Source organism: Camelina sativa, unplaced genomic scaffold, assembly GCF_000633955.1.
Source record: "Camelina sativa cultivar DH55 unplaced genomic scaffold, Cs unpScaffold00532, whole genome shotgun sequence".
Taxonomy (NCBI): Eukaryota; Viridiplantae; Streptophyta; class Magnoliopsida; order Brassicales; family Brassicaceae; genus Camelina; species Camelina sativa.
Genome location: NW_010921721.1, coordinates 46,068 through 67,920, shown reverse-complemented (window position 1 = coordinate 67,920; position 21,853 = coordinate 46,068). Strand labels below are relative to the sequence as shown.

Genomic DNA, 21,853 nt, shown 5'->3' with positions numbered 1-21,853 from the left:
CTCTGGTAGCCACAGAGAGACAGAGAGGATCCAGAAGACCAGAACCTTCTAGGCCGGAACAGAGGTTATGTTGACACTATGATGTGTTTGTTTTATACAGAACTCTCAGTATACAACAGCGCTAGAGGAAGGAAGCTGGTCAATTTTTGTAAAAAAAAAAAAAAAAAAAAAAAAGAGAATCCCTGTAGTAGTAGAGTCAGAGAGCTAATCCGAGAGAAAAGGTTTCCGATGAGTAGTAGAAGTAGTCAGTTTATGGATAAACAGATAATGGATCTTTCCTCCTCTCCACCTTCCACTGATTTCAACTTTCTCGTGAATGATCATATCCACAACAAGAAAGAAGAGATCGTTCCTAGCTATGATTTCCAGCCCATTCGCTCTACCTCCGCCGCTCCATTGTCTCACTCGCCGTCAGATCTCCTCGGATCTACGACTACTTCTTCTTCTACTGAGCCTAGGGTTAATTGGTCTTCCAAGGTACACAATACAATACTTCTCATGATCAATTTCAAATTGCCTTGTCTAATTGCTTTTTTTTTTTTTTTTTTTTTTTTTTTAAGCTTTTGCATTGTAATATTCATTGTTTTCTTTTGTTTATGCTCTGTGGGCTTAGGGTTTTGGATCTCTCGACTCTATTGAACCTTCGAAGTTGGTTCCTGACGACAAGGCTCACTATGTGTCTAACACCACCACCATTTTATCTGAGATTGATACCACTGTGAAGAAGCATGTTGATACCTTGCTTCATGTTATGGAATCTGTCTGTTCACGTCTTACACAGCTTGAGACCAGAACCCTTAATCTCCAAAACCTTGTGGATGATCTCAAAGTTTCTGTTGATAACACCACTGATGCCAAATTCACACAGCTTACAACTATCCTTTTAGAGGTAACTCTTTTTTACCATTATATCCATCTGAAATTAGAACATTCAGATTCTCTCATCATATCTAGAATTTAGATTTTACATTATCTGATGATGGAATTGGTATAGAATCCTTGCGCTTTCTTCTTGTATTGTAACTACATACATTTAAGTGAGCCTTTCCTCTGGCTACTTATTCATCTTTTTCTATTCAGACCATATTTTTCGAGTCTGAGCTTATGTTACGTTTTTGTTGATGCTTTGGTACTTCTTTATGTGAATTGCGTGCAGGTGCAGAGTGATGTGCAACTATTGAAGGATAAACAGGATATCCTCCAAGCTCAGCCTCAGCTTTCAAAGCATCACGTATCCAAAGTTGACCAGCACACCAAAACACACTCTTTACATGGTTATGATCCCAATGCTCACTCGCCTGCACCAGTTCCTCCTCTTACTTCTTTCCCACAGCCACCATCTTCCGCTGCTTCTCCTTCCCAGCCACCTTCCTCGCAACTACTAGCTCAGCTACCTACCCAGTTTTCTCCTCAACAAGCGCCATCTTGCCCTCCGCCAAACCAGTTTTCTCCTTACCAAGCTCCTCAAACCCCAATGCCTCATCAACCACCTTACCAGTCACCGGCTCAGCAACAGCCACCACCATCACTTGGCTACAAACTCGACGAACAACCACCATACCATATGCAGTCTTACCCGCCAAACCCTCCTCTTCAGCTGCCACCTGCTGGTTCTGCCCCTTCTCAGCAGTTCTACAACCCTCCTAAACCACGACCATCAATGTACGATGGAGCAGATGGTAGATCTAATTCAGGTTTTCCTTCCGGTTACTCGTCTGAACCTTACGCATACACTGGTTCACCAGTGGCATCAGCTAAACCGCCACACATAAGTAGCAGTGGCACTGGTTACCCACAGCTCCCAAATTCACGTCCCTTGCCACACGCTTTGCCAATGGCTTCAGCCGTCAGCAGCGGTGGCGGTTCTAGTTCCCCGAGATCAGAAAGCAGAGTCCCAATCGATGATGTAATCGACAGAGTGACAACCATGGGATTTCCAAGGGACCAAGTCAGAGCAACTGTGAGAAAACTGACTGAGAACGGCCAAGCTGTGGACCTCAACGTAGTTCTAGATAAGTTGATGAACGAAGGAGCAGCTCCACCTGGAGGCTGGTCTGGTGGTCGGTAGCCATCGGTTTAGTTGATTCTGTACAGAACTATATATCAATTATCGATTTTAGGATCACCTTAGTGACCAACCAAAATATCTAAGAGCTTCTAAACCATTGCGACTTCATATGATTTCAGTTTGATGCAGAGAATGTCCGTTGCTCTGTCTTTGAAGTTTAAAAAGCTTCATCTGATGTTTTCGTTTTTCTTTTTTCTGACCATTTGTAAAAAAAATAAGCTACCAAATCAAATCTAGTACCGAGCAGTACGCATCAATAAACAAAGAACTGATTGAAACTATAGAAGCAAAACGTCTCCGACATTATTGTTACAGGAAGAAAAGAAAAAAACTAAACTCAAAAGAAGCGTACAAGCAAATACAAACACACAAACATCAAGAACTCACAGTCGATCCTTTTATTCACCAAAACACACGCTTTATGTAGACGCCACTCGAACCTCGTGAGTCTTGGTGGTGTCTCGGACATTACCCTTGGTGGTGTCTCGAACATCAAAAGTCTTGGTCTCTCGGACATCATGAGCTTTGTCTTCTATGGTTTGTCCAGCATCTTTAGTCCTCTGTCCCACGTACTCAGCCATGCCAGCCAAACGCTGCTTTGCTTCCTCAAGCTCCTCCGGAATGTGCTCTCCTGCCCGGCGGACGTAGTTGAGTACCCACGACATGGATGATAGTCCAGTGAGACCTATGGCCCCTGACGCCAAGAATCCGGTCATAGCTAGACCGATCACAAAGGCTGCTGGTACGATTACTGGGCTGAAGATGAGAAACAATGGGAATGCTAGCATTAGTCCAATAACCGAACCGGCTAATGTCAAACCAGCTATAGTCAGCAGCGTTCCTCCAACAGGTACACCCGCAAATACGGCTAGCACCTGCATGCACGTGCGTCACGTGAAAACCATATACATATATGCATAGCTGAGACTGGGAGGAATGTAAAACGAACCTGAGTTGAAGAAGGGCCACTCTGAGGATAAAGAACTTTGATGCCTCCTTCGTGCTGGCGTTGAGGGTGCACTTGAAGCTGGTGTGAATGTGTGCGAACGTCTGCCATTGATCCTCCAAGTTCAAACTTAACTAGAGAGCTTCGGAAAAGAAGAGAGTGTTAACTTAATCGATTGCTTCAGCCTTTAAGGCTTGAGAATTGAGATCGGTTTTGGAGCGAGATGGTGTGTAGACATGACACGTAACAGAGTGACGTGGCATCTGAGAAGCTTGCATGAGTAACAAGTTTCGTTTCCTCTTTTATTTAACTAAACTCTCATTGCGAATCCGATGATATCAATGAGATGGACAAAGATGACTACTTTAGTGTCAGGGGGTGGAGCCATTCTACATAAAAAGTCTGCTCTACCCTTATAATCAGAGTACTCTCCTCTATGAATCTTGTCATCAAAATCTTCTGAATTGACTAAAAAAGCATACGGCCTTGCTAAAAAAATCTTGAGTTTTTCTCCTATAAAAGGGATTCCTCTGGTCAGGTATGGTTTCAAAAGCAAACAGTCAAAAGATTGAGATTATTGAATAGAATATGCAGAAACTCTGATCTGCAAAACTCAGTACATACCTGTGATGAATTCAAGATCATGTATCGTTGCCGAGAAAGACAGAGATCTTGGCTTCAAGCTTATGCATACACTGAATCACAAGCTGTCTCCCTCATATTCGAAGTACACAGAATATTCCAAGTCTGCTTTCATATGCAAATCCAGCTCTTTGAGCAATCCATAAACCGGCTCTTTCTCGGGATGCAAATCATCATCCGCCACAAATCTATGTACCTTTCTTGTTATCTCAATCAAACTCTCTGCCAGACCTTTCTTAATTCCTCTCTGCTTCACTGTATTTCTCAACTTTTCCACATNACAGAATTTTCCAAGTCTGCTTTCATATGCAAATCCAGCTCTTTGAGCAATCCATAAACCGGCTCTTTCTCTGGATGCAAATCATCATCCGCCACAAATCTATGTACCTTTCTTGTTATCTCAATCAAACTCTCTGCCAGGCCTTTCTTAATTCCTCTCTGCTTCACTGAATTTCTCAACTTCTCCACACTCTCCCACTCTCCCTTAACCCCATACAGATTCGACATTAACATGTAATAACCAGCATGATTAGATTCCAATTCAAAAAGCTTCTTTGCCACAATTTCTGCCATCTCATTATTCTGATGAATTCTACACGCGCCTAAAAGAGTACCCAAGATTTGAGGTGTTGGTGAAAAAGGCATCCGCTTTGTGATTTCAATGGCAGTATCTAGTTCTCCTACACGACCAAGAAGATCAACCAATACAGCATAGTGTTCTAAGTTAGGAACAAATCTATATTTATTCACCATCAACTCAAATATGCTCAACCCCTCGTGTATCAAACCTGCGTGACTACAAGCAGATAAGACTGAGAGAAATGTCACTTTGTTAGGCTCAACTTCTGAGCTGTTGACCATGTGACTAAATGTCTCCAGCGCTTTAAAGCCCTTCCCATGAATTCCATAACCAGTGATCAAAGAGGTCCAAACCACAGTGTCCTTTAAAGTAATCTCGTTGAATACTTTAGAAGCATTGCCTAGACTGCCACATCTCGAGTAAAGCTCGACAAGAGACGCTCCGATGAATGAGTTACTGTCAAATCCATATTTAATCACATAACTATGAAAGCATTCAGCTTGTTCGAGAAAACCCAACTCCGAACATGACCCGAGAATCTTGACCATAAGAATAGCGTCAGGCCTGGTATTATTTGCCAGCAGCATCATGGAAAACTCCTCAATTGATCTGTGAGCCATTCCATTTAATGTAAAGCCACTTATCAAAGCAACCCAAGAGACCACATCTTTCCTTGGAATCATGGAGAAAACAGAATAAGCTTCGTCGGGGGAGAAACACTTCATATACATATCGACTAGAGCAGTGGAGACTTTCACATCTGTCTCTAAACCTTTCCTAATGGCTAATTCATGAGTCTTCCTACCTTGCTCTAAATCATGAGCAGCTGCACAAGCTTGTAAAACACAGAGCAAAGTAGCTACATTAGGTTCTGTTCCGTGATCCATCATCTCATTGAAGACACACAATGCTTCAGCGGCAGATCCATTTAGAACGTAGCAAGCAATCACTGTGCTCCAAGATATAACGTCTTTCTCTGCCATCGTCTTGAACAAATTAACCGCTTCTTTGAAAGCATTCGACTTCGCATAACAGTTCAATAGCGAATTTACTAAAGACAGATCCTTTGAATACCCACGCCTCAGCGCAAAACCATGCACACATCTCCCAAGCCTTGAATTCGATAGCTTTGTACATGCAGAGATTAGTGTGACTAAAGTCACCCGATCAGGAGTAATATCAGAAGCCATAGCCATTCTCCTGAAAAACTCAACGGCCTGAAAGGGAGACCCGTTTTTCTCAAAACCAGAAACCATAGAAGACCAAGTCACTAAATCAGGCTTCTCCAACTCATCGAACACCTTCAAAGCTTCGGTCATTCTCCCACATTTAACATACATATAAATCAGAGAAGATCCAACATAAAGGTCAGAGACAAAATTGGGATCCTTGTTCACAAACCCATGAATCATTTCCCCATACTTAACATCCCGCAACTCACCGCAGGCCTTGAGAGCAACTGGAAGAGTGAAATTATCAGGCTTTTCTTCATCGCGGAACATTTGAACAAAGTGACAGAGGACATCTTCCCATTGTTTATCTCTGGATAAACTCTTAAGAAGAGTATTCCACTGGTATAAGCTTCTCTTCGACATTTCGCCGAACACTTGGCGTGCATCCACGGAAGAAGAGAACTTCCGGTAAAAACCCATCCGATCTATCTCCCCTGGAATTAAAAAAATATCCCAAATTAAAAACCTCCTTCTGAGTCAATCGATCTTGTCGCTTCTACATTGCTTGAGCAATTCACATTTCCTTCTCGTAGTGACTAACTTTTGCGAGGGAGAGAGAGTTGAAACTCTTCAAGCATGAAGCGCCAATGCGACGACTGCGTTTTGTGTACATGATAGTTTGGGCCTGGGCTATATCAGTCGGGCCACACTACTCTGTCTCTGTGTTATATTTGTGTAGCTTTTTGATTGGTCGACGTTAATTTTTTTTTTTATAATTAATCAGTCAGTGTTTGTTGTTTGTATGCAATGGGATATTTAAATACAAACCATGGATAAACATAACAATTAAAGAACGATAAATAAAGATTTGTTAATTAATTAAGGAAAGAAATGGGAAAAAGGGGAACACGTGGCAGTATACAGTTATAGAGAGAATTGGAAACAGCTACAAATACGCACAAAAGGGCTCCTTGTTCGTCTTCTTCTTCAAGCTCTCTCGCTTCTTTCTTCTCTGACTCATCATCATATAATAACCCAGAACTTCGAAGAGAATCAAAGCCTTATTCAAGAGAACTTCAAGGTCCGCATTTTGTACTCTCTTTGATCTCAATCTCTATCTCTGTCCTCTTGATCTCTCTTTTATCTCTGTGGTCTACACATTTGTGCTACTTTTTTCTTGTTATTATCGTCACGTTGTGTGTCGCTTAGTGTATATATATAGAGTCGTCTCGGATTTGATTGATTGATTTGTGAAGAAACGCGTAGAGTTCGGTGGAAGTTGTTCGGATCAGAAGCCGATCGCGGAGTCGCTTGGTTTGATTACGTCGCATTTTTTTCCAAAATTCGATTAGACGACGTAAGCTTGAATCTTTTCCCTTTTGGTTTTGTTCGATTCTCTTCGATTTCTTTATTATTTCTTGATTTCCCCTTTTTCCGGAATTGATTCCGGTTTTTCTCTTTTTGATTATTATTCTTAAGTATTACTATTGATTTGTCCGTATATTCCCCATATTTTTTTTTGTTTGTTTGGTAAACGGTTGGGGGGGTGTTGTTTATAAAGTTGATAGATTTGCATCTGGGTTTTTGGTTGTAGCCTTGTAGCTAAGAGTGAAGGAGATCATCATCGATTTCAGAACACGAATCGACTCTTCGAGTGAGGTTGAGACCATAAAAGAGATGCCTTTGAATTTAGGCAACGATAGCGATGATTCGTCCCGGATTATTTTGACTGAGCCTCGCGGTTCAACTGCTGAGGTTTGCTTTTCATTTCCTTCCTCCTATTGTTTGAGGCTCTTTAATTTCAGTAGTTAGTGAATTGAGCCTTATTTACCTTGTTTGAAGGAGATGTTTATCTTCAGGGAGTATGAAATGAAACTTGAAACTTGTTTTTCAACTTTTCTGCAAGCCTTCATTGGTTTTTTTCATGTTTGCTTTGTGAGGGGTTGTAGAGTTTACATGTTCTCCGATTATAATATCTTTCAGGTGCTTCTATTTGGAGGACAAGTCATTTCTTGGAAAAATGAAAGGAGGGAAGAACTTCTTTATATGAGCAGCAAGGTAAACTGTACTCAAATTATTAGTCTTTAGATTTAGATCGTAAGCAGCTCTGATGTAGTCACTGATTTAACTTCAAACCCACATAGGCGTTAAGATCTGTGGCCTCAGTTCCGAACTATTGCTTCATCACTTCTCGTTTTCTGTAACTTTGATTTGTTGATAAAGATGTTACTTCATCTATAGCTTGAATATATATATATATATATATATATATATATATATATAAATAGACAAAATCACTGCCCATTGAAGAGTGAAGCAACAATGTTTTAACTAGTATTTGGTGTGTCTCATTTAGGCTCAATATAAGCCACCCAAGGCGATCAGAGGAGGAATACCTGTTTGCTTTCCACAGGTTTGGCACCTCCTGTATTTTTAAGATTGTTGAATCATCTTTTTTTGTGTGTTTCGTTACTGCCATCAAGCATACTGATTCATGTTTGCAGTTTGGAAACTTTGGTGGACTTGAGCGACATGGATTTGTCCGGAACAGATTGTGGTCTTATGATGAAGATCCTTCGCCTCTGTCTCCTGCTAACAAACAATCATCAGTTGATCTGATATTGAAGTCCACAGAAGATGACCTGAAGACCTGGCCTCACAGGTCTGTTTTAACTTATACTCTGATCTTTGATCTGGATGTTTTGTTTTTGCTTCCTCTTCGTCTAACTTCATACTTCCTCGGTGCTATTGGTGCAGTTTTGAACTCCGTATTCGCATCACTATCAGCCCTGGGAAGCTTACTTTGATCCCTCGTGTGAGGAACATTGACTCAAAGGCATTCTCCTTTATGTTTACACTGCGAAACTACTTATATGTATCTGACATAAGGTATGCATCTGATTTCCTCTACTTAATACTGGTTTCTTTTTCTGAGTGATAATTCATGTGGGGGTATCGAATTTTCAGTGAAGTACGAGTTGAGGGTTTGGAGACACTGGATTATCTAGACAACTTGATGAACAAAGAAAGATTCACGGAGCAAGCAGACGCGATTACCTTTGACGGCGAGGTGAGTGATGTCAGCTATTGTCTTCTCTACTTAAATTCAAAGAGGAAAAAAAGACCAGCAAGATTGATATAGAGTCATTGCTGTGCACAGGTCGATAGAGTGTACTTGAACACACCAACAAAGATTGCGGTCATAGATCATGAACGAAAGAGGACAATCGAGTTGCGAAAGGAAGGCATGCCCAATGCAGGTAAACTATAGCATTTTTGATCTTCATACATTTTTTTGGAGTGTTATTGGTTTCGTCTTCTAACGGATGGAGTTGGAAACGAGCAGTTGTGTGGAACCCTTGGGACAAGAAGGCAAAGACCATAGCTGATATGGGAGATGAAGATTACAAAACAATGCTTTGTGTAGATTCTGGAGCGATCGAGCCGCAGGTATTGTTAAAGCCTCGTGAAGAGTGGAAAGGGAGACAAGAACTGTCTATCGTCTCATCCAGTTACTGCAGCGGACAGCTTGATCCACGCAAGGTTCTTTACGGAGATAACTGATCCTTATGGGATTTCTTTTTTTTTTGCTTACTTAGTGAAGACAGAGAAAAAAAAAAAACAAGAATAATAATAAGCCCTATGATCTCATTATATCACACACACACTAGCCAGAACACAAGTCTCTAAAGATTCAGGACTTGTCTTGGAACCTTGGAGATTTTTTTATCCTGTCTGGATTGGTGTTGTTGTTGTTGTTTACAGAGAGGAGAGGAGAGGTCACGGTCATATTTTGTAACGTTGACTCTGTGTTTTGACCATCAAACAATGTATCGGTTTCTTTGATTCGTGAAATTAGAATATATATAATATCACCATTGTCTTCTTTACAACTCTGTTAAACTAGTCTTCTCTTCTCTTGCGTTTTCTTAACCATTATTTTCTAGATTTTGTCAAGTAGTAATCATACAAGGATAAAAGATAAAAACGGGTTTTACAACGTATATTTCACGTAGGTAATAAATAGCATACAGTCTCCGTAATCCAACGGTAAGTTGTCCTGTCTCGACTTTGGGGTTAGTATTTTTGTTAAAGAAAAATCATTAGATAACACGCATTTAATTACGGGTAAATCAATAAATAAACTAAACTTATTAAGTAAGTGCGTGTAGGCCTAAGTGAGTATGTGTTTTTTTTACTGTATATGGCTTGGGGAGCAAGCTAGCTGGGCCCCACATAACAGAAATTTACAAAAATAGCCATAAACAAAGCTCCCAGAGTGCTTCGGAATCCGAACCAATATCTCTAGTGGGTCAACTAAAGACGAGTCTTATCCGAAGCTGAGGTTCGTCAGTTGTGTTCTTGAGAAGCTTTCCTCGAAGCTCAGGTTCGGAACGTACGAGTCTCTCTGGGTTTAGCTTTACTTTCTTTCCCGCTCGCTCACACATAGTCTTCTCTCGGTCTTGACGCGTTCACTCCATTTTTACTTAGCCTAGTGAACAAGCTCCAAAGCCTTCCTCTTCTCTCTCTCTCTCTGTATCTCTTTGTTTTGGGAGTCATGGCGAGGTAAGCTTTGAACCCTAATACTGTATATAAAAACCAAACCCCCCAAGATTTTTCGTTAGATTTGATTTCACCCAAAACCCTGAATCGATTTTACCAATCGATTTCGTTACCTGTTTGTTCCGCGCAAGACAAGGCCAATTTTTTAATTAACTGGGTTACGATTCCTGGCAAGCAAAATGTGAAATTTCTATTACGAACGAGTTTTTAGCTACAAAGATTGAGACTTTTAGATATAATTTGGGTCTGGTTAGGCATTGTCTGCATCTCTCTATAGCTTTCAGTTTTAAAGTAATCTATATAGGGGCTAGGAGATTTGTGAGATATAAACCTTTCTCTCTGTTTCTGACAATACCCGCTTGAGTCTCTCTGCTAATTGACTCTGAAGAAGATGACCGATTTGTTTTCTTCACATCTTTATCCGTTTTGTTCTTGTCACACAGGGCTTGGATTGTCGATGGTCGAGGTATTGCAACCAAAGTGAAAAATGCTTCTCTTTCTTCAGCTTTTCAGATCCAAGACTGCGGTGCTCATATCCAATGCCCCAATTGCTCCTACCGCATTGACAACAGCAATGTCAGTCCCCAGGCTCACTTCCCTCTCCTACCACATTGCTCAAACCAGAGACTTCGCTTACACACTTACACACTTGTCTTTCTTCTTATTTGGACTCAGGTACTGCTTCCATGGCCTGGTCTTCCTAAAGGTGTCAAGTTTGAGCCAACTGATGAGGACATCGTCGAATTTTTGGAAGCTAAATGTGGGCTTGGTGACTCACAACCTCACGTGCTTATCGAAGAGTTTATTCGTCCTGTCACTGAAGATGTTGGAATCAATTACACTCACCCTCAAAACCTTCCTGGTAAACTACAACATTCTACCATCTTCTTTTGCAATTTTACTCCATAAAGACCTTTACTTTAAGCTCATATAACTGTTGCTCTTCGATTGATTCCTGTGATCTTTTGAGCTTTGCTATTTCAGGTGCAAACAAAGATGGAGTAAGTGTCTTCTTCTTTCACAAGACGGTGCAGGCTTATGGCACAGGACAGAGGAAACGCCGAAAGATCACACCAACTCTTGTGAACGATGAACCAGTTCGCTGGCACAAGACTGGCAGAACCAAACCTGTATTTCTCAATGGAGTCCAGAGCGGTTGCAAGAAGATCATGGTGCTCTACAAGAGCGCTAGAAAGGGGTCAAAGCCCGTGAAATCAAACTGGGTTCTGCATCAGTACCATCTAGGTACAGAAGGAAAGGAGATAGGAGACTATGTTGTTTCCAAGATCACATATCAGCAGCAGAAGCTTGGGGATGAAGGTGAGAATTCCGGGGGTAGAGGTGGCCCTAGAACACCAAAGACGAATACTCCTACACCTCCTAGACCTGTAGAAAGTGTTGCTGGAGATGAAGAAGCTTTTGATGATTCAAAGATGTTTGCTCCATTTATGGAGGTTGGTAAAATGGTAACCACAAGATCATCAACTTCGTTTTTTAGAGACTAAAGTCGGTGTTTTTATTATCTGGTAAACCAGGGACTGGACAGCATTCCAGAAGCTGCATTAGGGAAGATGTGGTCCAAAAAAGCTCGAATGGATGAGGATTATGTTGTAAACCTCAGTGAAGATAGCTTAACATGCAATGAGAGCATTGAAGCTTCGTCTATTTGGGAAAATCAGGTTCTGCCCCCCAATCCTAGCCTCGGAACTATTGGGGAGCTTGATGGTTTCTCCATTTCAGATCTGGAGAATGCAGATTTGGGGACTCCCCCTGATTTCCTCTCTGTAAGATCCAGCTTAAAACAATTTTCCTTTGAAAATCATTGGAACTTGAGATTCTGATTTCTTCTCGTGTACATATGGGTTTTTGTAGTTGGCTTCTCAGGAGAGCTTGTTGAACTGGATTGGATGGCTGTGATAGGATTCTTGCTGCTTAACCAATAACCTCTAGAATGGCTTTGCCGAAGAAGAAGAAGGCAGAAAGCAGGATCGTGTATAAATTATTAAGAAAAGTCTCCTCCAACTGAAGTCATATCTCTGCGATATTTTTACTTCAGGAGATGAGGTTTTCTCTCGGATTCTCGGAAAGTTACATGAATATTTCCGGGAATATATCATTTTCAATCTCGGAATCTGCACTTTTTGTTGTAATTCAAGAAGACATTGTGACCTTTGTGCTCGTTGTTGTTAACTTGTTATGGGTTACTCTGTTTTATTTCGCTCAAAGGTCCATCAACGGTTATGTATATTTTTTGGGTGTTTTATTTACCATTCGCACCAATATTCTCAAAAGATTTCATTATTACCCCCAAAGAAATTAATTAATACAACAAACCCTCTTAAGTCTTAACCTTGGTCTGTTTCTCTCTCACTCACGAAATTAATTAGGGTTTTTTCTAAGTAGCCGTCTACGGTTCAGACGGTGGTGGTGGGCGCTTCGAAAGTTTTACCCTTTCGTATAACTAAGTTTGGAAGATTCAGACTTTCGTTGTTGAAAACCCCACTCTAAGCTCTCTAATTCAATACGATGGTGAGAAGAGGTCGCGGCGGCGGAGGCGGTGGTATGGGCGGAGGAATCAATCGCAGATATCTGAGTCAAGTTATGGATTCATGCGGGAAAGATTTAACTACGGCGGAGGATATCGTCGATGATCTCTGTTCCAAATACGGCAATTTTGCGAGGTTGACTCGACAAGTGCTTCTTCTCAATGTCAGACAAGTCCTTAATGTAAGAAACAACAACAAGAGGGTTAAAGACGACGACGAAGATGACAACAATGGCGACGATGTGGAAGGTTCTGCTGCTCAGAGAAAGAAACAGAGACGGGTTGATGAGAAAGAGGAGAAGTTGCAGAGAGCTGAGCAGTCACATCTTAGGAAGAGGAGCATGGAACGTTCAGTGTCTTCTTCTCCGTCGTCTTCTTCTCCGTCGGAAGACAGTGGCGATGTCTCTACCTCCGAGGACGCTATTTATGGCGAGAAGCTTAGTCCGCTGTTTGATTTGACTAATGACAGTCTACGAGATAACTACGCTAAGTTAAACAGCTCCTCCAAGAAACCAATTGGGGCGCCTGAGGAGAACAATGTCGAAGTTGAGACTGTGAGCAACAAAGGTAGAAGCAAGTTGGCTACAATGGGGGTGAGAAAGGAGGCTAAAGGCTCTCTTTCCCTGAGTGGAACTACTGGTAATGGTGGTGATTTGGTAGTGGACGGTAATAAAGGACCTACTTTTAAAGATTTTGGTGGGATTAAGAAAATTTTGGATGATTTGGAGATGAATGTTCTATTCCCTATTCTCAATCCTGAACCGTTTAAGAAGATTGGAGTGAAGCCACCAAGCGGGATTCTATTTCATGGACCACCTGGTTGTGGAAAGACCAAGTTGGCCAATGCCATTGCTAATGAAGTTGGTGTTCCGTTTTATAAGATCTCAGCCACAGATGTGGTTTCTGGTGTTTCCGGTATTGAATTTGCATATCCATTTGTTCACTTTGGTTTTGGCTCCCTCTCTGTTCTTATTATTGATTGTACTAATCCAATATGCAAATTTTGTTTACAGGTGCTTCTGAAGAGAATATTAGAGAGCTCTTCTCTGATGCGTATAAGACTGCGCCTTCAATTGTGTTTATCGATGAGATTGATGCAATTGGATCAAAGAGAGAAAATCAGCAAAGGGAGATGGAGAAGCGGATAGTAACGCAATTATTGACTTGTATGGATGGACCTGGTCAAAAAGGCGGTAAAAGTGGTCCTGATTCTAATACTGGATTTGTTCTCGTCATTGGAGCTACAAATAGACCTGATGCTCTTGATCCTGCTTTGAGAAGAAGTGGACGATTTGAGTGTGAGATCGCTCTAAGTGTTCCAGATGAAGACGCAAGGGCTGAGATACTCTCTGTTGTAGTCCAAAAACTGAGACTAGAAGGGCCTTTTGACAATAAAAAAATAGCTCGTTTAACACCGGGTTTTGTTGGAGCTGATTTGGAGAGTATTGCTTACTATGCTGGCAGAAAAGCCATAAAGAGAATCAAGGATTCAAGAAAATCTGAACAGTCTGGAGACGCTGCTGAAGATGATAAATCTTGGCTGAGGCTGCCCTGGCCAGAAGAAGAGTTGGAAAAACTCTTTGTCAAAATGTCTGATTTCGAGGTATGTCAATTGCAGGAGTGAGATATGGGACAACTTTTCTCTACTTCAATGTTTACAAAGTTCTTCTCTTTGGTTCCTAAATCCTCTGTTATATACCAGGAAGCAGTGAATATAGCTCAGGCATCTTTAACAAGAGAAGGATTCTCAATTGTGCCTGACGTCAAGTGGGATGATGTTGGTGGACTTGACCATCTACGACTTGAATTCAACCGTTATTTAGTCAGGCCTATCAAAAGGCCTGATATTTATAAGGTACTAAAAATCACATGGCACCGTTGGTACATAGTCAAGTACTTGCTAGTTCTATTGAGGTCCGAACAGTCTCTTTGGATCTTTTTAGGCTTTTGGAGTAGACTTAGAGACAGGATTTTTGCTCTATGGACCACCGGGTTGTGGTAAGACATTGATTGCAAAGGCAGCTGCTAACGAGGCTGGAGCTAATTTCATGCACATCAAGGTTTGACTTCCTCGTCTTACTTATTTGGCTTTGTGTATGAATGGTTCTTGATAATGTGATTATCTCTCTTCTATCAATGGCTTTCAGGGTGCAGAACTTCTAAATAAATATGTCGGAGAAAGCGAGCTAGCTATTCGGACATTATTTCAGCGCGCTCGAACATGCGCACCATGTGTACTCTTCTTTGATGAGGTTGGTTTATTACATTTTGAACTATATGAAGTATGAACAAAAGGAGACTGATGTCTGTGTATGCAGACAATAAGATATGAGATTAAGATATGACTTGCAGTCAAAATTGATCCATGTTTGGGTAGTTTAAGAGCTGTCTGATTCTTATACATGAGTAATGTCTTTGAAGTTCAGGTGGATGCTTTGACTACAAGTCGTGGCAAAGAAGGTGCTTGGGTTGTGGAACGGCTTTTGAACCAGGTAATATACGCTTTCTTCATCATATTGAATGGTGCAACTGCATACTCAGGCGTTGATCAAATGGGTTTCGATGTTCAAGTTTCTTGTGGAGCTGGACGGTGGAGAAAGGCGTAATGTGTATGTAATTGGAGCTACAAACAGGCCAGATGTAGTTGATCCTGCTTTCTTGAGACCAGGTAGGTTTGGGAATCTTCTTTACGTACCCCTCCCTAACGCGGATCAGCGTGCTTCAATTTTAAAAGCCATAGCGAGGAAGAAACCCGTAGATCCTAGTGTTGATCTTGATGGCATTGCAAAGATGAACTGTGAAGGTTTCAGCGGAGCTGATCTCGCTGGCTTGGTAATTATCTCCCGCTCTTGTCGCAGTGTTTCTTGAAACTTGACATGACCCATGTCGTGTAATGTACGTGATTCTGATGGTTAGTTTATATTTACAAAATGGAAGGTTCAAAAAGCTACATTCCAGGCAGTGGAGGAGATGGTAGGCTCCAGTGAGTCGTCTGAAGATGATGTATTAGATACAACTCAGTGTACCATCAAGATGACTCATTTCGAGCAAGTCTTGTCCTCAGTCTCACCTTCTGTGAACAAACAGGTTTTCTCTTCTCTCTGTTTGCATCACTTTGAGAAATTAAAATTCTATAGTCTCTTGTTGAGTTTGAATTTGAACCTCATTTTGGCGTGTTTTGCAGGATCGAGAACGCTACGAGGCACTATCAAAGAAGCTTCAAAAAAGCATTGGAAGGAACACTGAACAAGTCACCATAGGACCATCTTTCGCCCTTGAGTAAAACTCTCTTACTTATATAGAATGTCTGCAAAATCCCATTTTCCCCGAGGGTATTCTTTAATTTAATATAAAGAGTAAAAGACTCAAGACTGTTTTTCAACTTCAGACACGTAATAGAATCAAGTTATTTTTCCAACTGTTCTGATCAGATCCGTAAGTAATACTACAAAAATTCTGATACTGTAAATTTTATATACAGAGATGATTAAAGAGATAACAAATGCTATTAGCCGTATACGAGATTACCTAAAAGACTATTAAGAGGTCTCTGACAAGTGATAGATAGAGATTCTTATTTATAAGCCAGAATCTCGTTTGCAGTTCCCAGGTAATAAGTACTTGTAGCTATCAGCGTTCTGAATCAAGTATCCAGGGAGATGAACAGCTGAATAAGACCGTGGAATCGGACCTAGTTTCCCAATAATCTCCCTAAATGTGTGTTCTTCAGGAAGCATATCGAAAAGATCAGTTCCTTTGCAGATTACATCTTGGATTCGTCTCGGGTTGAGGTAATGCAAGAATCTAACCCGGTCGGTATGGCTGTATGCTTTCATCTTGAACACAAAATCATTGATGTGTCTGAAACAGAAACTGCAGTGCCAACCTGAATCTGTCAAAAGATTGTTGCTTTGGCGGAAATGAGCGTACCGAGTTTTACCAGGCTTGTAGAGATGAACTGAAGCTCTCCAGCTTTTGCTATCGACATAGTACTCATACGAGTAGAGGTAGTTTCTCAACTGAAGATGAAGAATTGGCGGGAATCCGTCACACCATCTAAGCAGGTTTATGGTATGGCCGCTCGGGATCTCATCGACGTCCGACATTATCAGAAGATCATCTTCTTTTATACCAGCGAGTTTGATCAACTGATCCAGTGCAAGCCTTTGGAATGATTCTTCCACAAAAGGGTTTTCGCCTTTCTTGAACCTTCCTCCAACGTGCCCATAAGTCAGCCTTGACTCAGCAAATTTGAATATCTTGTCCCGGTTGTCTGCGAAAGACAAGGGCTTTGACAGTCCGGTGAAAGTAGAGTTAGATTCGAGAAGCACAAACTGAGTAATGTAAGGACTTAACTCCTTCCAGCGGATAGTGAGCATATCGATCTCGTTACTGAACAAGACAGCATCGAAGACTCTTCGTGGAGATTCACGGAGTTTCCAGCCATGAAGACTGCAGAGCGTTTCCATGGAGGTGTTGTGGTGGTAGTAATGCGGAAGGATGTTGAAAGGTTTTGGAGGTGATTCCCAAAGAGGTCTCAAGAAATATGTGATCTTCTGACCATGTAAGTAGATGCCGAAGATAGAGATTGGGAGGACAGCGAAGAGAAATACAAATGTTTTTAAATCGAGTCCTCTGAGAACAAATCGAAGCCTTGACATGGCTTTGCCTACTCGAGAACCCTCCTGTATATTGTAAAAAGAAAAGTCCCTGGCGTTAAAAGAATGCAAAGGTTCTCAACTTAAGAATGATATGTTTATGTAGCCAATGAAGCAAGCAAACTCAATCATAAGCAATATTTACAAGAACCAAAAAGAAAAAACCTAAATGTTGTAAGTTTCAGAATCATCTAAGAAACAAGAATAAGCACCTGTCCACAAAGATGGTCGGAGATGGTATCCGTCTTCTAATCGAATAAGCACCTGTCCAGTTTTTTGAGGTGTTGCTTCTCTAGAGAAAGTTGAAGTATCCACAAAAATAAAAGCTTATGGAAAACAAAGAGAGAGAGATGTCTATGAGGATCGGAGGTTCAATCAAGTCCGAGAAAACGTGTCTTCAAATCGATCCATATCTCCTCCTCTAAGGAAAATTGTAACCCCCTCCAATTATAGCCGTTTGGTGCTTTTAAGGCTTTCTCTCCAATTATATTCTCAACTATCTATAATTATCTCCTTTATCTCTCCCCTAATTACATTTTAGCTTCCATATATTCATTGATCCCACATAATTATTTTATCCGTCCGATCTCGTAGAAGATTTCATCTTACGGCTTTAAATCTTTTTCTCTCTATCTCTCTGCCAAAATCAGAATATTCCTTTCTTATTTCTTTTTGGATGATTAATAGTATCTGTAATCGAAAATAGTAAAAGTAATTTTAAACCGAACGTTGGAAAAAAAAAAGAAAGGGAAGAAACAAAAGAAATCACCAAAGTGTGTGATTGATGATTATGAGACGGCTAAATAATGATAACCCCAAAGACAATAACGACGGCAGGGGAGGAACCCGCCACGCCTTCACCTTCAGCTCCACAAGTCAATTCTATTCTCCAATGGTGGCGTAGATGGACGGTTTTGGTGGCGGCTATCTGGATTCAAGCCTTCACCGGTACTAACTTCGATTTCTCTGCCTACTCTTCCGACATGAAGTCTTCCATGGGGGTTTCTCAATCACGCCTTAACTACATGGCGGTTGCTTCTGATTTAGGTAAAGCATTGGGCTGGTCTTCTGGTTTCGCCATTGCCTATTTCCCTGTCTCCGTCGTGCTGTTCGCTGCAGCTGCCATGGGACTCGTCGGTTACGGCGTCCAGTGGCTATCCATCGCCGATGTCATCGATCTTCCTTACTCTCTCGTCTTGGTTTGCTGCTCCTTGGCCGGATTAAGCATCTGCTGGTTCAACACCGTCTGCTTCATCCTCTGCGTTCGCCATTTCGAAGCCAACCACTCTCTCGCTTTGTCTCTCGTCGTCAGTTTTAACGGAATCAGTGCTGCGTTGTACACGCTTGGCCATGAAGCTATTAGTGGCAAATCATCGGCGAGCTCTGATATATACCTTCTCCTTAACTCTCTCATCCCTCTCATCGTCTCTGTTTTAGCCCTTTGGCCGGTCCTTACCAACCCTCACGATTCCGATTCTGGCTGCCGAACACGTGACGAAGTCCGAGTCTTTGTCGCCTTCAATGTCTTGGCCTTAATCACATGTTTTTACCTTCTCTTGCCTTCCTCAGGCGCCTACTTAGCTTCATCACCTCGTTGGCATTTCCTCGGTGCCATTTTCCTTCTCCTTTTCCCTTTGTGCGTACCGCTTCTCGACTATGTTCACCGCGCTCGCCAGTCCCTTCGCAGCTCTGGCTATGCAGTGGTTGACATAGAGGATCCCAAGATCCTTGATAACGTGTCTTTGGATCATCAGAAGAACAATGCGGAGGAGGGATGTAATCAAGTGAGACTGGGAGATGAACATTCTCTCGGAACCCTTGTTTGCAGTTTGGACTTTTGGCTGTACTACGTAGCTTATTTCTGTGGCGGCACGATCGGTCTTGTATACAGCAACAACTTAGGACAGATCGCCCAGTCTCTGAGACAAAGCAGATCGAATGCTAAATCCTTGGTCACGCTCTTCTCTGCCTTCTCATTTCTCGGAAGATTGCTCTCCTCTGCACCTGACTTCACACGCAAGAAACTAGACTACTTGACAAGAACAGGATGGTTCGCGATTTCGCTACTGCCAACACCTATAGCCTTCTTCATCCTGGCGTATTCGCCCAAGACAAACCAGACGGCGCTATTAGAAGTGGCTACAGCACTAATAGGGTTAAGTTCGGGGTTTGTGTTTGCGGCAGCAGTTTCCATAACGTCGGACCTCTTTGGACGCAACAGTGTGGGTGTAAACCAGAACATACTCATCACAAACATACCCATCGGATCGCTCTTCTACGGGTACATGGCTGGGACTGTCTATGACAAGAATGCCAGCACGGCGGGTACACCAAAGTCTCAGGTCTCAGCAGACGACGCGGTTGTTTGCGTAGGAAGTAAATGTTATTTCGTAACGTTTTTGTATTGGGGGTTTCTGTCAGTTTTGGGATTCGTATGTAGCTTGTTTCTTTTTATCAGAACCAGACCGGTTTATCAACGGTTAGAACAGAACAGAATCTAAAATGTTGTCCGTAGACCGTAGTATAGATTGATCAGATAAAAAAAAAAGGTGTAAAATGCAATTGTAACTAGTCTATTAATTAATTTGAGTAATTGATTTAGTGTATAAGTTACTAGGAAAGCGACCCGTGCGTTGCCGCACAGGGAGGTGAAATCCTAAATTGAAATTTAACATTTGTAATTCATCTTAAATTCTTTATTTTCTCAATCAATTTGATCATTTTCACTTCTTGCTATTGCTTTCAACTGATTAAAAAGCCAAAAATTCATTTCAATGTTATTATATTTTAGGTTGTCACACACAAAAGTGAGCCTTTTTTAGAGCTTGATTTACTATGAACATTACTTTTAACCATATATAAAATTTCATTTATGTTTGTCTCCGACCATATGGTGCTATATATTGGTATCCTTTCTTAATTCGCTATTAGAAATTGTCTTTGTTGTTGATCATTATCAATCGAAATACATACGAGGCTGCTTCTCTCTTGGTTTATTTACTGTATCGAGAAAATACTAAATGCCACTTGTCGAAGGAAGGTCGAAGATTGGGATCGGAGTAGATGGCTGGATTGAGTTTCGTTTCCCCTTCACTTTGATACGCGATTTCTCTTTCCATAGATTACTGATTCACAAATCACAATCAATATTCCGATGCTGTAAGCAAGTGGAGTTTGTATACAAATGATTTACTATGAACATTACTTTTAACCATATATAAAATTTCACTTATGCTTGTGGATGTTTTTTTCTCTCACTTTTAGATATGTACAAAACCAAGTTTTATATGACCGACCAATCAAACCTAATTGGTTAGTATAGAGTAACTCACATTCTTCAGCTACAACTTTTAGAGATATATATTTGGCTATAATGCTTTCCACAGTTACATGCATGTTGGTCTCACGTTTTCCCTCAAAAGACCCCCTTCTTTCCTCCCTTTTAATGGGTTAATCTTGATTGCCTTATTTCCTACTAACACATTTGATACATGGATTTGTAATATTTGCTTCAAATCACATATTCCTCTTTGGAAAAGAAAAAAAATCCAAGACGTAACAGACTAAGAATGCATATAGACAAAAACTTGTACACTCATCAGCTATTCAATCAAAGTAATTCAATTAAACTAAAAAAGTCAGAAAATTAATAAAATATAGAACATAGGATTTTATGTTGGTCTCTCCCAATCCATCCCATTCCACCGTGTCGACTGCTCACCATCCAGGCTGCATCCCCCTCTATTTGATTTCCCACTTATGTCTATGAATCGGTACCATCATGTTCTTCAATAAACGACAGCGAAAACAAAGTCGATGTGGTGAAACAGGTGATAATAATATCTCACCTTTTGATGTTCTCTTCTTTAGGTTAAACACTAATTTTATAAATTTCTTACATTTTTCTTTTTTTTGGCAGATTCCAGATCACTCTAAAAGTGACTGTTATACATTATGTTTTTAAAAAGTTGTATATACAGATTAGAAAATCATCAAAGACTAAATAAGTTACCTTTAGTAGATCCTTTCTTTCTAACTTGACTTGTCATTTGGTCGTGCTTACGCTTTCTAGAATTTGATTTTGTGTTGTCACAAGTATGTCTGGCTTTTTCTTCGGTACTCTCTATTTCCATGCTCATTTGTAATATTTCTATATATTATTAAAATGTTTGATACCCAGAAAGTATAAGAAATTATAATTCAACTAAAATTTTTAAAAACTTTATTTACAAAAAATGTAAACTAACCTGGATCATGAACATCTAATGGACATCCTACAAAAAAAAAATTTTTTTTAACATTTATACCATGTTTGTTAGAAAAAAATAAATAGGTTAAAATAAGAACATATATTAAATTATAATTATACCATGTTTGTTAAAAAATTTTGGCTTATCCGTAGCTCTAGCATCACTGCATATTATCATGCCTCTCGTATCTTGGTTTTGGGTTTTCCAGAAAGTCAAAAAATAATATTTGCACATTGAGAATCAAAAACATTAGCCATGCAAAAAATACGGCACACGTACTTAATAACATTAGTCATGCAAAAACATGAAAACCAGAAAGGCTAAAAATTTTGAAGAGACTAAAAGTTAACAAAACTAAGATTAATGTATGAACTTAATAGTGTCGACTAACAGTAATAATAATCTAACCGAAAAACACTACAGGTCATT

General features: G+C 40.6%; 8 protein-coding genes across 8 annotated transcripts; 5 read left to right on the top strand and 3 right to left on the bottom strand.

Moving 5' to 3' along the window:
- Positions 1-40: 40 nt before the first annotated feature.
- On the top strand, positions 41-2,399 carry LOC104773390 (CCR4-NOT transcription complex subunit 3-like). Its single transcript, XM_010497991.2, has 3 exons — positions 41-477; positions 614-889; positions 1,157-2,399. Exons 1-3 carry the CDS (start codon positions 79-81, stop codon positions 2,066-2,068), a joined length of 1,587 nt encoding a protein of 528 aa, XP_010496293.2. The 5' UTR covers positions 41-78; the 3' UTR covers positions 2,069-2,399.
- Positions 2,324-3,193, bottom strand: LOC104773391 (oleosin 5-like). Its single transcript, XM_010497993.2, has 2 exons — positions 3,018-3,193; positions 2,324-2,943 (listed from the first exon to the last, which is right to left on the bottom strand). Exons 1-2 carry the CDS (start codon positions 3,123-3,125, stop codon positions 2,488-2,490), a joined length of 564 nt encoding a protein of 187 aa, XP_010496295.1. The 5' UTR covers positions 3,126-3,193; the 3' UTR covers positions 2,324-2,487.
- A 221-nt stretch (positions 3,194-3,414) lies between these two features.
- Positions 3,415-6,079, bottom strand: LOC104773411 (putative pentatricopeptide repeat-containing protein At3g01580). The gene is made up of 3 exons (XM_019242648.1): positions 4,044-6,079; positions 3,639-3,852; positions 3,415-3,527 (listed from the first exon to the last, which is right to left on the bottom strand). Exons 1-2 carry the CDS (start codon positions 5,886-5,888, stop codon positions 3,715-3,717), a joined length of 1,983 nt encoding a protein of 660 aa, XP_019098193.1. The 5' UTR covers positions 5,889-6,079; the 3' UTR covers positions 3,415-3,527; positions 3,639-3,714.
- A 301-nt stretch (positions 6,080-6,380) lies between these two features.
- On the top strand, positions 6,381-9,283 carry LOC104773387 (putative glucose-6-phosphate 1-epimerase). Its single transcript, XM_010497988.2, has 10 exons — positions 6,381-6,489; positions 6,675-6,765; positions 7,003-7,163; positions 7,392-7,466; positions 7,765-7,821; positions 7,913-8,070; positions 8,166-8,297; positions 8,376-8,478; positions 8,569-8,668; positions 8,755-9,283. The coding sequence occupies exons 3-10, from the start codon at positions 7,086-7,088 to the stop codon at positions 8,970-8,972; spliced, it is 921 nt and encodes a 306-aa protein (XP_010496290.1). The 5' UTR covers positions 6,381-6,489; positions 6,675-6,765; positions 7,003-7,085; the 3' UTR covers positions 8,973-9,283.
- Positions 9,284-9,788: 505 nt separating this feature from the next.
- On the top strand, positions 9,789-12,234 carry LOC104773386 (NAC domain-containing protein 8-like). The gene is made up of 6 exons (XM_010497986.2): positions 9,789-9,974; positions 10,415-10,547; positions 10,647-10,833; positions 10,956-11,425; positions 11,507-11,755; positions 11,844-12,234. The coding sequence occupies exons 1-6, from the start codon at positions 9,967-9,969 to the stop codon at positions 11,886-11,888; spliced, it is 1,092 nt and encodes a 363-aa protein (XP_010496288.1). The 5' UTR covers positions 9,789-9,966; the 3' UTR covers positions 11,889-12,234.
- Positions 12,235-12,339: 105 nt separating this feature from the next.
- On the top strand, positions 12,340-15,934 carry LOC104773385 (cell division control protein 48 homolog C-like). The gene is made up of 9 exons (XM_010497985.2): positions 12,340-13,431; positions 13,530-14,119; positions 14,219-14,371; positions 14,460-14,576; positions 14,664-14,768; positions 14,943-15,008; positions 15,088-15,348; positions 15,454-15,603; positions 15,701-15,934. Exons 1-9 carry the CDS (start codon positions 12,498-12,500, stop codon positions 15,797-15,799), a joined length of 2,475 nt encoding a protein of 824 aa, XP_010496287.1. The 5' UTR covers positions 12,340-12,497; the 3' UTR covers positions 15,800-15,934.
- A 71-nt stretch (positions 15,935-16,005) lies between these two features.
- LOC104773410 lies at positions 16,006-17,722 on the bottom strand. Its single transcript, XM_010498013.1, has 3 exons — positions 17,717-17,722; positions 17,387-17,422; positions 16,006-17,201 (listed from the first exon to the last, which is right to left on the bottom strand). Exons 1-3 carry the CDS (start codon positions 17,720-17,722, stop codon positions 16,095-16,097), a joined length of 1,149 nt encoding a protein of 382 aa, XP_010496315.1. The 3' UTR covers positions 16,006-16,094.
- A 258-nt stretch (positions 17,723-17,980) lies between these two features.
- Positions 17,981-19,675, top strand: LOC104773409 (protein NUCLEAR FUSION DEFECTIVE 4-like). Its single transcript, XM_010498012.1, has one exon. It carries the CDS (start codon positions 17,981-17,983, stop codon positions 19,673-19,675), a length of 1,695 nt encoding a protein of 564 aa, XP_010496314.1.
- Positions 19,676-21,853: the final 2,178 nt, after the last annotated feature.

Excerpts from the sequence above, each read along its gene's own strand:
- LOC104773390 (XM_010497991.2), top strand. The coding sequence starts at position 79 with ATGATGTGTTTGTTTTATACAGAACTCTCAGTATACAACAGCGCTAGA. Across the intron at positions 478-613 it reads GGGTTAATTGGTCTTCCAAG|GGTTTTGGATCTCTCGACTC; the intron begins GTACACAATACA and ends CTGTGGGCTTAG. Across the intron at positions 890-1,156 it reads TTACAACTATCCTTTTAGAG|GTGCAGAGTGATGTGCAACT; the intron begins GTAACTCTTTTT and ends AATTGCGTGCAG.
- LOC104773391 (XM_010497993.2), bottom strand. The coding sequence starts at position 3,125 with ATGGCAGACGTTCGCACACATTCACACCAGCTTCAAGTGCACCCTCAA. Across the intron at positions 2,944-3,017 it reads GTGGCCCTTCTTCAACTCAG|GTGCTAGCCGTATTTGCGGG; the intron begins GTTCGTTTTACA and ends ACGTGCATGCAG.
- LOC104773411 (XM_019242648.1), bottom strand. The coding sequence starts at position 5,888 with ATGGGTTTTTACCGGAAGTTCTCTTCTTCCGTGGATGCACGCCAAGTG. Across the intron at positions 3,853-4,043 it reads TGATTGAGATAACAAGAAAG|GTACATAGATTTGTGGCGGA; the intron begins GTACATAGATTT and ends ATAACAAGAAAG.
- LOC104773387 (XM_010497988.2), top strand. The coding sequence starts at position 7,086 with ATGCCTTTGAATTTAGGCAACGATAGCGATGATTCGTCCCGGATTATT. Across the intron at positions 7,822-7,912 it reads TACCTGTTTGCTTTCCACAG|TTTGGAAACTTTGGTGGACT; the intron begins GTTTGGCACCTC and ends TCATGTTTGCAG. Across the intron at positions 8,669-8,754 it reads GGAAGGCATGCCCAATGCAG|TTGTGTGGAACCCTTGGGAC; the intron begins GTAAACTATAGC and ends GGAAACGAGCAG.
- LOC104773386 (XM_010497986.2), top strand. Across the intron at positions 10,834-10,955 it reads TCACCCTCAAAACCTTCCTG|GTGCAAACAAAGATGGAGTA; the intron begins GTAAACTACAAC and ends TTGCTATTTCAG. Across the intron at positions 11,426-11,506 it reads TGTTTGCTCCATTTATGGAG|GGACTGGACAGCATTCCAGA; the intron begins GTTGGTAAAATG and ends CTGGTAAACCAG.
- LOC104773385 (XM_010497985.2), top strand. The coding sequence starts at position 12,498 with ATGGTGAGAAGAGGTCGCGGCGGCGGAGGCGGTGGTATGGGCGGAGGA. Across the intron at positions 13,432-13,529 it reads TGTGGTTTCTGGTGTTTCCG|GTGCTTCTGAAGAGAATATT; the intron begins GTATTGAATTTG and ends TTTTGTTTACAG. Across the intron at positions 15,009-15,087 it reads TGGAACGGCTTTTGAACCAG|TTTCTTGTGGAGCTGGACGG; the intron begins GTAATATACGCT and ends TCGATGTTCAAG.
- LOC104773410 (XM_010498013.1), bottom strand. Across the intron at positions 17,202-17,386 it reads CCGACCATCTTTGTGGACAG|GAGGGTTCTCGAGTAGGCAA; the intron begins GTGCTTATTCTT and ends TACAATATACAG.
- LOC104773409 (XM_010498012.1), top strand. The coding sequence starts at position 17,981 with ATGATAACCCCAAAGACAATAACGACGGCAGGGGAGGAACCCGCCACG.